Raw genomic sequence first — 12,444 nt, 5'->3', positions numbered from 1 at the left:
GAAATAAGAACTGAAATAACACGAGGAGGATCACCAGTTTATTCTGAAAAGATAAACTTAAAAACACAACAATGGTCGTCTCTGTTTCAGACACGCAAGGAAAGAATTCAGCTTCAAATATTGTTGCTAAATCAACGATCAATCTGCTGGATGAGGACATTTCTGTTTCATTATTCCACGCTGTAATGTGTAGCAGGTCCCACGTACCTCGAAATCAAACCCAACTACATTTCAACTTTACCACATTTTACTGTGGAAGAATTGAAATCAAACAGCTCCCACTGATCCATCTTGACGGTCATTCATTCATTCGTTACTCTTCATTATTGTCCAGAAATTAAAGATAAGAACTAAAGCCTCAGAGTAAGGTCTAATGATAGTGACCAGTTTAGTCGCTGGTGTTCAAACAGCTTTATTAACAGTAACAATGCTGCGAAATGGAAAAACACACACACATACAAGAGTACGTCACACGACCCACACGCTCACTTTCTGTTCCTGTCTCACCTCCTGGACCATGTGAGTGTGGACCAACATCCGAACATGTCAGCACCCGCCTGATTGGCAGGACACCAGTGATGTCATCACATTTCTCTACTGAAAATGTGTGTTATTGTGTGTTTGCAAGAACTGAACTAAAAAAAAAATGAGGTGAGAAGAGGTTGGAACCCCAGTCAGGAGGAATGAAATCACTCTCGAACTCATCAGCAAGTTCTATCAAGATGTTTCACACCGTCGACTTGCACAGCAGCTCTTCTCGTTTATTGCTTTGCTTTATTTACATCCCTCCTGTACAGGAAGCAGCTGCTGGACCTCCAGTGGAGGCGTCTGTCCACACTTCCTGTCTGTCTCACCACCAGACAGCGTCATGTTCCGTCGATTGATAAACTGGGGGGAAGCAAGTTTCCTCTGCTTTCCCAGCAGCAACCACCAGGAGGTGCTGCAGATGGATCTCGGCACAGATTGAAAACAGGAAGAGCCGATTGTCCTCCAGTTCAAGCAGCAGCAGGTTGAGGACGATGACAGTCAGTACAGTAACAGATGTTTCAGCACCCTCAGACCAGATGTCTGACCTCAGCTGTGTCTTCCTGGACAGACGATTTGTCTTCATCCTCATCTTCATCCTCGCACAGACACCTTGTTTTCCATGGCGGCCAGCATGGAGCACAGTCGAGAGTTCTCATTGGCCAGCAGCTTGGCTGGTTCGTCAAACTCTGCCACCTGGGTCATTCAGAGACAAAGCTGAGGGTATCATCATCACCATCGCCATCATCATCATCATCACCATCATCATCATCATCCATATTATCAACAAACAAAGTGAACTATGACATGACAGGGATCCTGACCTGTCCCTGGTTGAGCACCATGATGCGGTCAGAGGAGAGGACGGTGTGGAGGCGGTGGGCGATGGTGAGGGTGGTGCAGTCCCGGAAGGAGCTCCTAATGGTCTTCTGTATCAGGGCATCCATCTCTGGGTCCATGGCTGCTGTGGCCTCGTCCACAATCAGGACCTGCAGGAGCATAGAGGAGCATCAGGTGACTGACACCTGGAGGGGGCCAAAGGGGGTGTGGCCTCTCACCTTACACCTCCTCAGCAGAGCTCTGGCCACACACAGCAGCTGCCGCTCTCCCACCGAGAAGTTCTCGCCGTTCTCCACCACCTCCGAGTCCAACTTGAGGGGGAGCTGGGACACCTGGTGGTGGAGACAGGAAGAGGTTGGGCATGTGGACAGGTGTGCTGCTCCTCAGGGTGTGGACGGAGGCACTCACACATTCCTTCATGTGGCTCCTCTCCAGAGCGTCCCAGATCTGCTCCTCACTGTTCTGGAGAACCGGGTCCAGGTTGGACCTGCAAACAGGAACCTTCCTCAATTTCTGCAAAGCTTTGTTCTGACCTAGAAAGTGGCGCTCCTACCTGACTGTCCCGCTGAACAGAACTGGGTCCTGGGGGATGATGGACAGCTTGCTGCGGAGGTCGGCCAGCCCGATGCGGCTGATGTCTACGCCGTCGATCAGGATGGAGCCGCCACAGCACTCGACCAGCCGGAACAGGGCCACACCCAGAGAGGACTTACCTGCACACAGGTAGAGGTGAGCCATCTGCAGTCAAACCAATCACAGGGGCCGCAGACGGCCAGAGCCCCGCCTACCTGAGCCGGTCCGGCCCACGATGCCGACCTTCTCTTTGGGCCGGATGGTGCAAGAGATCCGGTTGAGGACCAGAGGGAAGCCCTCATGGTACCTCATCTCCACCTCCCGCAGCACCAGCTCGCCCTGCTGGGGCCACTTGGTGGGCGGAGCCTGTCCCTGCAACCGCGCTGGGGCTTCCTGGGTCAGAGACTGAGGGACAGGGAGAGGTCAGGACGGGGCAGAACAGCAGCGAGCCCGTCAGAGAGCCACCTTCACCGTCCACCTTCGCACCTGAATGTAGTGATGGATCCTCTCCACTGAGGTAAAGCGAGCTTCAGTCTCAGAGGCCAGACGCACGGTGAACTGGAACAGACCTGTCAACTGTCGGAGGCAAGAACAGCAGGTCTGGTCAGGTCTGGTCTGACTTGGCCTGGTCTGGTCTAGTCGGGTTAGATCAGGTTAGATCAGGTCTGGTCTGGTCTGGTTGGGTCAGGTCTAGTCACGTTATGTTAGGTCAGGTCAGGTCTGGGACAAACATCCATCTCAAGCTCCACCCTCAGGAGGCGGTCCTCCAGGTACCTACCTGGACTGCGTAGGAGATGGCCAGTCCAGCGTAGGCAGGAGGTATCTGGCCGTGCATCAGGACCATCATCAGTGCCGTGATGCTGATCAGAGCCACGCTGATCACGTCTAGCCGCACTGCCAGCCAGCGCATGGCACAGTTGAACAGGTAGGAAGGAGCCTGGTTCTGGTCCAGAAGGACCTGGTACCTGAAAACAGGCGAAGTGTGAGCGGGACACAGGGTTGGTCTGTTTCTCTCGGCTCCTCCTCCTCTGACCTGTGGAGGAAGTCATGGCCCCTGTTGTAGGCCTGCAGGGTGGAGAGGCCTTGGATGCTCGAGGTGATGTGGGACAGGAACGGGGACATGGTCATGTTGTCCAGCCGCTTCAGCTCCCGGATGAAGACCCTGGAGAGGCTGTGGAGCACCGCGAAGAGCAGCACCAGCGGGCCCACGGCCACCAGGAACCAGGGGAAGACGCAGCTGATGACGCCCAGGCAGAAGAAGACCAGCAGCACGTTCTGGATGAACATCTCCGCCTGGAAGGGCAGACGGGTGTCGACTGTGCAGAGGACACAGGGTGATCAGGTGAGTGGCCAGGGGGCCTAGTCAGGGTCACTGACGCCCACTCCTCTACCTTCGTCCATGTCCTTGGAGAAGCGGGTGAGGATGCGGGCGGTGGGCACGGTGTCGAAGAAGGTCATGGGGCAGCGGAGGACCTTGTGGAACAGCAGATCGTGGAGTTTGGAGGAGGCTCGCAGCGTCCCCTGCAGGACAGTCAGAGAATCAGCAACCACGTCCTCACAAAGAGCCATCAGGGTCGCCGCGACCGTCACCACCTGACCTTGACGAAGGCGACACCCCGGACCACTTTGAAGAGCAGCATCACCACCATGGAGGAGGCGTAGACGGCGGCGTAGTGTTGCATCATGGGATTGTCCTTGAGGCTGGAGGTCACGGCTGAGCTGCTGCTGTTCCCCATGGAGGAGTTCAGAGGAGTAGCCTGGAGGAGGAGGAGGAGGAGGAGGAGGAGTTAGGAGGAAGGAGAGGAAAGAGTTAGGAGGAGGAAGGAGGAGGAGGGAGGAGAAGGGGGGAGTCTGTAGGAGGAGTAGGGGGAGGAGTTATGAAGAGGACCCTGAAGGAGGAGGAGGAGTCTGAAGAAGGAGTAGGGGGAGGAGTTAAGAGGAGGAGTCTGTAGGAGGATAAGGGGGGAGGAGTCTATAGGAGGTGGAGAAGTTAGGAGGGTTAGAGAGGGTTAGGAGGAAAAGGAGGAAGGATGAGGTGGGAGGAATCTGAAGGAGGAGGAGTCAGGAGGAGGATGTGGGAGTCTGACCCCGCTGCCCTGGTTGATCCAATAGCTGAGCCACCACTGGCAGAAGGCGGAGCTTCCAACGTTGAGAACAAACAGGGCCAGGATGAGCAGGCAGGGGGCGGAGCCTCCACACGCTGCCATGTAGAGCTTGAACACAGGCAGAGCCACGCCCCCACAGTGCTGCTCCTCCCCTGTGGTCACGTGACCAAGACAAGAAGAAAAAAAATGGCACTTAAAACTGCTGTTCGCTCATGTCAATAAAGTTCTGAAAAATGAATTAATGTGAGCATGTTTTGTGTTGCTGCGTTTGCAGCAGGTGGGAGGAGCCAGTTACCGCCATCCTTGACCAGCGGGAGATTCTTCTTCTGAGAGCCTGGTTTGCTGTCCAGTGGCTTCCTCTGACTACTGCCTGTCTTCCTGCTGGGAGCCTGGAGCAGACAGACAGACAGGCAGGCAGTCAGACAGACACACTGACAGTGACACACACAGACAGGCAGGCAGTCAGACAGACAGGTACCTCTATGTAGGCAGTGTCCCCCTGCTGGAAGTTCTTGAACATGGCAGCGTAGTCTCTGTTGAGTTTCATCAGGTGGTCATGTGACCCCTGCTCCACGATAGTCCCCTCCCTCATTAGGATGACATCATCACAGTCCACCAGGTACTACACACACACACACACACACACACACACACACACACACACACACTCTCAGAGTGGTTTCCAGGCGGTCAGCAGTGAGACAGGAGGAGGAGGTTCTACCTGCAGCTGGTGGGTGACGAAGACGACGGTCTTGTGACGCAGCTGCTTCCTGATGGCATTTCGGAAGATGTGATTGGCCACGTGGGCGTCCAGGGCGCTGAGCGGGTCGTCCAGGAGGTAGACGTCACCGTCGCTGTACAGGGCACGGGCCAAGCTGATTCGCTGGCGCTGACCTCCACTCAGGTTGGCCCCTCGCTCACCCACCTGCTGAAGCAGGAAGACCTCCAGCAACAAATCACAACCACAGCACCCCACCCACCCACTCAGCCACAGACAGGAAGTGATGTCACCTCTGTGAGGTCGGCACTGGGCAGCAGGGCGAGGTCCGGTCTGAGGCAGCAGGCAGTCAGCACCGCCTGGTACCTGCACACACCCACAGTCCACCAGTCAGTCCTCACCAGGCCTGGAGGAGCTGCTCAACATCTGCACCTGCCCTCACCTGTCTCCACCTGTCCTCACCTGTCTCCACCTGCCCTCATCTGTCTCCACCTGTCCTCCCCTGTCTCCACCTGTCCTCACCTGTCCTCACCTGTCTACTCTGTCCTCTTCACCTGTCTCCACTTGTCTCCACCTTGCTCACCTGTCCTCCTGAAACTCCTGTCCAAACAGGATGTTGTCCCTCAGAGTGGCGTTGAGGATGCAGGCCTGCTGGGCTACGTAGGCCAGCCTTCCCCTGACGGCCACATGGCCCTTCAGCACCGTCATCTGCAAAAACAAACCCAGAGTCAGTTTGTGAGAAGCGGGAAGTGACCTCACAGGAAGCCAATGTCTCTCCACAAGAAGTTGTCTCACCTGTCCCAGGATACTGGAGATCATTGAGGATTTCCCACTGCCGACGCTTCCACAGACACCCAGCAACTTCCCCTGGACAGACCGACAGGCAGGTAGGTGGACAGGTGGACAGACAGACAGACAGACAGACAGACTCGTGTTGGTGATGTTGTTCAGTTGTCCCAGTGTCGCCCTCATCTGGCCGACTCACCTGTTGGACTCTCAGGTTGATGTTGTGCAGGGAACTCTGGGCCCGGTGGAGGGAGGGGGAGACAGGAAGTAGTGGGGGGCAGACTTCCTCCTCCTGATGCGAGACGTCGCCTCCACCTCCTCCTCCGGCTCCTCTTCTCAGCAGGGAGCCTGTCACCTCCTCCTGCTCCTCCTCCTCTTCCTCCTGGTCCTCGGTGTTTCTACAGGTGTGTATCAGATTGATGAAACCAGATGGTTGCAGGTTCCATTCCCACCCTCCTCTACTCCGTTCATGCACGTTCTCCCCGTGTGGGCGTGGCTTCTCTCCAAGCTCCTCCCACTCACAGTCACACCAGGTGTCTGTGGATGGTTGTTTGTCATGTGACCCAGTGTTAAACTTCCATGTGTAACCCCACCTTCATCCCTAGACAGTTGAGATAGGTGAAGCACTGGTAGAAAACAGACCAGGCTTGGGCAAACTACGGCCCGGGACCCATATGCGGCCCGTTTAGCTTTTAAATCTGGCCCGCTGGGCCATGGGGCTTCAAAGACACTGGTTTTGTTGTAACGCTGCTTTTGTGAATTATTAATGGACATTAAAGCTACATGATATGTTTTCTACATATCCCTCATACATGCTGAGGCCCCTCTGTCACATTTTTGAACCCATTGTGGCCCCACCAGCCAAAAGGTTTGCCCACCCCTGAAGCAGACGGACTGGTTGCTGCAGTTTTTAACTGTGGCCTGTAGTGGCCACTCCCTTCACGAACACGGAGCCTTTGAATCCCCAGGACATGGAGCAGGTGGATGTGGATACCTGTCCAGGTGTCTCCGCTGTCCCGCGGATGTCCTGACACTGGGGCTGGTCTGGGCGCTCGGCCCGCCGCCCTCCCACACCAGAGTGCCATCACTGATCTCCACGGCAACCTGAGGGTTGGTGGGCAGGCTACGCACGGCGTCTACCTCTGGCAGCAGGAAGAGACTCTGAGCAGGAGAAAAGTCCGGTAAGTGGACGAGCTAGGACAGGCGAATCAACCTGCGGCAAAACACAACATCATCAACGTAGCGATGGGTAGACGAGGCTACGTGACACACTACATTAAACGTATTAGTACTGTGTCAGTACTGTGTCGTGTAATCCATTTATTATTGTTATTACTCAGTCCAAAACCTGCTGGATGGTAAACATTACTGCAGGCAACTTCCAGTATTGACATACTTATTATCCACAATAAACTTAGTTTATTAGCCCACATCAGATATAAATGGTCCCATGCGGCGACACTGTATGCTTTTCAAGGGCTCCAAATCACGGCGGGCTTTCACTCTATGACCTCAACACATGCGCCAACGCATTGGTGTTGCCGCATCCATCACTAGCGCAAGGCAAGGTTAGCTCCTGGAGCCGGGGAGGGACAGGAAGTGGAAGTTCTACCCGGAATCGGTCCATGGCCACGGACGCCTCAGACAGAGACTTGACAGAGAACGGAGTGACCTTCAGGGAAAAGGTCATGGCATTGAAGACCGTCACCACGGTGAAGGCCTGCAGACACAGATAGAGACTTAGCAACACGGCTAACAGATAGCCACGTTGGCCAGTAAGCCTTCAAGGAGGACATACCTTGCACATGACTGGAAGAACATTCTCAGATACTTCAAGACACCACATCAAGGAAAAAAATAAAGGCACAAACAAGCCATGCTGGAGGCAATGTGGATCGACAGTTGCTAACCACTACCACATCTTTTGGGACTGGCCCAAACTGAAAGCGTTCTGGAGGTTTATTCAGTCTTCAGTAAGCTCAGTTTTTAACGCCCAAATAATGTTACCAAATGTAGAACAAATGGATCTTATTTAGTTGTAAATGACCCCCATGAGAGCAGTTTTTTTTAAATGATATTTTTGGTACTACTTTTTTTTCTTTTCAATGTACTGAGCAGCAGGTGACCCTCAGGTTCTTATTTGTTTGTTCACTGTTCTTGTGATCTGTTTGACTCACTCATAATTCAAGTTGTATCAAAGTTCTCTACAACTGAGTATCCAATACATCCATCTGGTACATGCTTCAGGACCAAATACCAGGACTTAAATAAAAAATGGAAGTACTTTTACTTTTATTACTATTAATTCTGCTGTACTCTGCAATTGGCCTGACTGCTCCAAATAAAGATACAAAGAAAAAGATTTTTAAAAGAAGAAGAAGGAGAAGAAGGCGGTACCTGGGCTGCTGTCAGGTTGTATCCCAGCAATAGGTGGGCGGAGAACGTCGCCACGCTGGCAATGACCACCACGATGGGAGCCACGCCCACCGTGATGCTCTGGAAATAGCCCGTCTTCTCCAAGATCTTACGCTCCTCGTCCCGGATCCCTGAGGAAACACCAGGCACGTTGGGGGGTGGCGTTACAGTGGAGGCGGGGCAGGTGAGCAGGTGTGGGCGTGTCCTCGGCGAGCACCTACTGCTAACGTCCTGAGCGAAGGCCTTGACCCAGGCGTACATCTTGATGAACTTGATGGAGCTGAGGATCTCGTTCATCTTCTGCACTCTTCTGTCGGTGATGGCCACGCCCCTCCTCCTGAAGTAGGCCGTCACTCTGGAGCTGAACATCTGAACATCAGGAGACAGTCAGCAGCAAAGCATCAGCTTCTGACTGGTCCAAGCACAGAAGTTTGGAACCGACCACAATCTCTGAGGGACACTCGTCATGATGGTTCAAGATTTCATCATCATGACATGGGGCCAGAGGGTCATGAGGTCAGGTGGTCATGAGGTCAGGTAGTCAGGTGGGTCGAGCAGGTCACATGGTCAGGTGGTCCAGCGGTCAGGTGGGTTAGATGGTCAGATGGCCAGGTAGTCAGGTGGTCACAGGGTCAGGAGTTCAGGTGGTCAGGCTGTCATGTGTTCAGGTGATCAGGTGATGACCACAGGAACTGACCATGGCTGGGTAGAAGAGGATGAAGACAGCAGATCCCAGCAGAGACGTCGGTCCCAACACAAACAGGTTGTAGGCAACACCCAGCACGGCCACCAAGGGGCCTCCAGCCAAAAGACTGCCCACCACCGCCGCGTCAAACATCCGCTGGCCGTCGCTGGAACACATGTTGACCAGCTGGGAGATGGAACAGAGGGAGTGAGGTGGACGAGAGACACTGCCAAAAGAGGAGAGAGAGAGGCCGCCGTCACCCTCACCTGGCCCAGCGACTGGTCCCTGACGCTGCGCAGCCGCAGGATCTTTGCAAAGGCCAGGCTCAACACTGCCCCCCGCAGGCGGCTCCCGGTCCGGTAGTTGAGGGCCCAGGTGAGGGCCAGGGACCAGGACCGGACCAGCTCGGTGGTCAGGAGACCCAGAACCAGCAGCAACCCGTAGGCCAGGTCCGATTCCCCCTGCTCGGTGTACTCCAGAAGACGCTTCACAACAAAAGCCTTCAGGAGAGAACAGCAGCAGTGACTCTGGAGCACTGGGACCACTGGGAACACTGGTGGGAGAACTGGCAACACTGTTGCAAAAACTGGGAACAGTGGCAGGAGCATTGGGAAGACTGGTGGGAACACTGGCACCACTGGTGGAACACTTGGTGAACTGAGAAGACTGGTGAGAGCACTGGGAGCACTGGTGGGAACACTGGGAGCACTGGAAACACTGGCGGGAACACTTGGTGAACTGAGAAGGCTCCGGCCACCTCTGTCAAATTTTACAAGCCATTGTGGCCCCACCAGTCAAAAGGTTTGCCCACCCCTGGTCTAGACACGAAGCGTCACACCTGGTTTCAGAGGTACCAGCTGGAATCTCACTGGTCTGACTGTGTCTGACTTACCGGACCACTGAAGCCGGCCAGCTGAGTGACGGCCAGGCAGAGGATGGAGAGGAGGAGGCGGCTCTGGCAGAAGGACCAGACCACCCAGCACAGGGAGGCGTCATCGCCCTTGGCCTGGAGCTCCGCCTCCCACAGGGACGCCAACCTGTGAATGTTCACAGGGACGTTCACCGTGAGTGCCCAACGGAACCAAAGTGGGCAGTTACTGGGAGGGCACTGGTGGACTGGGCCCACCTCAGACCGTTGGCATGGCAGCCCTCCTGCGGGGACACGGGCCAGATGTCGTTCAAGAGGAGCTGGCCCCGCCTCCTGGCCTGGACCACCAGGGGCGTCAGCCAATGAAACGTCATGAAGGAGAAAAGACCTGCGCTGTCCACCGGGTGGCCACACCTGAGGACGCAGTGACGATTGAGGACACGCCCACTTTGCTCCTTTTTATTACAGTGTGTGTGTGTGTGTGTGTGTGTGTGTGTGTGTGTGTGTGTGTGTTACCTGTCTGTATCTCCACCTGCTTGTTTATGCTCTCTGCTCTTGGCTCCGCCCCCCTCCATCCCTTCACCAGAACTACCAGCTGATCTGTCCTCACAAAAACGCAACACATCCTGAGACACACACACACACACACACACACAATGCATGAAACAAAAAATTAAAGAGCAATAAAAATATTAAATTTTTTATTTTTTATTATTTTATTTCTTATGTAATTTTTCCATCTTTTTTGGAGTGTAAAGTTAAAGTTAATGTAACTGTGCAAATGTCCCCACTGTGGTATTAAAAAAGGAGTTCTGTTGTATTCTAAAAGAAGACATTGTTGGCAAACTTTCTGACTGGTGGCACCACCATGGGTTCTGAAATTTGACAGAGGGGCCTATAAATACGTACGAAGGATATGTAGAAAAACACATCATGTTGCTTCAGTGTCAATTGAAATTGAACAAAAGCAAAGTTACAACCAAATCAGTGTCCTTGAAGGCATCACCGCCCTTTATTGAAATAACTCCTAAAACACTCAGAAATGCATGGACTTACAGCGACTTTGTGACTTGCTGACCATTGATATCATTTCTTCAGCAGCAATATCAGCAGGCCGGATTTAAAGGCTTAATGGGTTGCACATGGTCCCCAGGCCATAGCTTGCATACTGTGCTGTTTAATCCCTAGCCAGTCTGACTGGGTGATGCTCTTCTTCTACACTTTCTGTGCAAAAATGATGAATAAGCTGCACAGTCACACGGCCTCACTCTGGGTCTGAGCTCTGCTCTCAGCTGAGCGCTACTACTGAGCACGTGCAGCACTCACGTTTGCTGCCTCCTGACGCTCACTCACATCCCGCTCATTCACACAGCCTCAGCCAATCAGACGGCTTGACTCCCCTCAGCATCAGCTGGGCAGCAGGAGGCGGAGCTTCATTATGTAAACAAAGAGAGGACGCTGCTCCGCTCATTGCTTCCTCTCCACCGCTTCTCAGCTGCCTTTATGCTGCACCATAACCACAGTTAGGGACCGACCCGGGCCAAACTGGTCCAGAACCCAGGCCAGAGGCCAGACCGGTCCAGCGCTGCTCTCACCTGCAGGGGGCCCTGTGAGCCCGGCAGAGCCCTGCAGGTGGACCCGCTGGGCTCTGGCTCACTCCATCCACAGTCATGGTGTCTCATCTTCTATTGGACCACATGTGACCTTTGACCCCGGCACCCTAACAGGAAGCTCTGAGAACCAAAATAATAGAGGCGTTTGTGCTGCGAGAGCAGCGGATACGAGGTTCAGGCCGAGTGATGCTACTGTACAACAACAAACAACTACTGTTGTGTTACTATTATATCACACTACCACAGAAAGCACTGCTATGGTTCAAGAGTACAGATACCATTCTCCACTACACTTCTACAGATAATACTTCTATCACACACTACCACAGATAGCACTGCTAAACAATAACTACTACAGATGATAGTACAGTACTACAGTATATGAAAACATATATTATTATATAAACACTAGTAAAGATAACATTACTGTAAAAAACTGTACTGTAATAGTCCTATACTACACGACTACAGATGATGTTATTATACAATACTAGTTCTGACAGAATCACTGTAACACACTGGTACAAATAATATTGTTAAAACAATAGTACAGATGACACGACTATACAACTCTACCACAGATGATAGTACTGATACTACACACAGTGCTACTAGAAACCTGAGGTCGTGCGGCTCCATCACACGACAAATTTGGAAAACAATTGGAAATCCCTCCACAATAAAATAATGATCATCAATAAAAAATTTAAAAAATAAAAATAAAAATCAAAGATCGACTCGGGACCTTTCGCAATAAAAGCACGCGATAAAGACGTCTCGAGACAAAGTGTACGAGGCGCCGCTCACCTGCAGCAGGGCCTCACCGGTCCGTCAGTGTCCGCGCGCAGGACGTCGCCGTCCCCGCGCTGCTCGTTCGGGTATCGGCCGCTCTCTGTAAACAACTCGCGCTCAGCCTCAGCACCAACAGCAGCAGCAGCGGCGGCGCAAGGCATCCTGGGTAGGCGAGTCCTCGGGGAACTGACTCCGCTGTGACGTCGGCACTACGGCTTCGGTGGCAATCCGGACGGTACGATTGAACAGCTGCTGATCGATGCTGCTAAAGTTTATTTTTCCTGGTTCAATCTCTGAACTGTTTAACACTTCAGGAAATAGAGTTCTATATCTGTAGGTCTAAATAGATAATATGTGTATATATATGTGTGTGTGTATACACACACTCATATACACATATGCATGTACAGATACATACATACATATAAAATACACTATTTCAAGAATACAAGGGTTCAGCCCATTTGTGGAGGTGTTCATTGTCGCCGCTGTTCTTTCAAAATAAAACATTGTATTTTATACAA

General features: G+C 52.8%; 1 protein-coding gene across 1 annotated transcript; it reads right to left on the bottom strand.

The window, feature by feature from the left end:
• Positions 1-23: 23 nt before the first annotated feature.
• On the bottom strand, positions 24-12,158 carry abcc5 (ATP-binding cassette, sub-family C (CFTR/MRP), member 5). Its single transcript, XM_076014873.1, has 30 exons — positions 11,936-12,158; positions 11,111-11,248; positions 10,032-10,141; positions 9,774-9,929; positions 9,540-9,684; positions 8,914-9,147; positions 8,660-8,833; positions 8,184-8,331; positions 7,945-8,093; positions 7,160-7,267; positions 6,542-6,708; positions 5,747-5,945; positions 5,557-5,628; positions 5,345-5,469; positions 5,055-5,127; positions 4,765-4,968; positions 4,522-4,665; positions 4,339-4,432; positions 4,026-4,195; positions 3,537-3,695; positions 3,330-3,459; positions 2,972-3,254; positions 2,717-2,903; positions 2,425-2,514; positions 2,154-2,343; positions 1,919-2,078; positions 1,774-1,852; positions 1,584-1,697; positions 1,350-1,514; positions 24-1,221 (listed from the first exon to the last, which is right to left on the bottom strand). The coding sequence occupies exons 2-30, from the start codon at positions 11,195-11,197 to the stop codon at positions 1,120-1,122; spliced, it is 4,218 nt and encodes a 1,405-aa protein (XP_075870988.1). The 5' UTR covers positions 11,198-11,248; positions 11,936-12,158; the 3' UTR covers positions 24-1,119.
• Between the last annotated feature and the right edge of the window lie 286 nt (positions 12,159-12,444).

The sequence above is a fragment of the Nelusetta ayraudi genome, unplaced genomic scaffold (assembly GCF_046127955.1).
Source record: "Nelusetta ayraudi isolate G7.1 ecotype Tasmania unplaced genomic scaffold, CSIRO-AGI_Nayr_v1 ptg000175l, whole genome shotgun sequence".
In the NCBI taxonomy this organism is placed as follows: Eukaryota; Metazoa; Chordata; class Actinopteri; order Tetraodontiformes; family Monacanthidae; genus Nelusetta; species Nelusetta ayraudi.
This window is presented reverse-complemented; position numbering and strand designations above follow the sequence as displayed.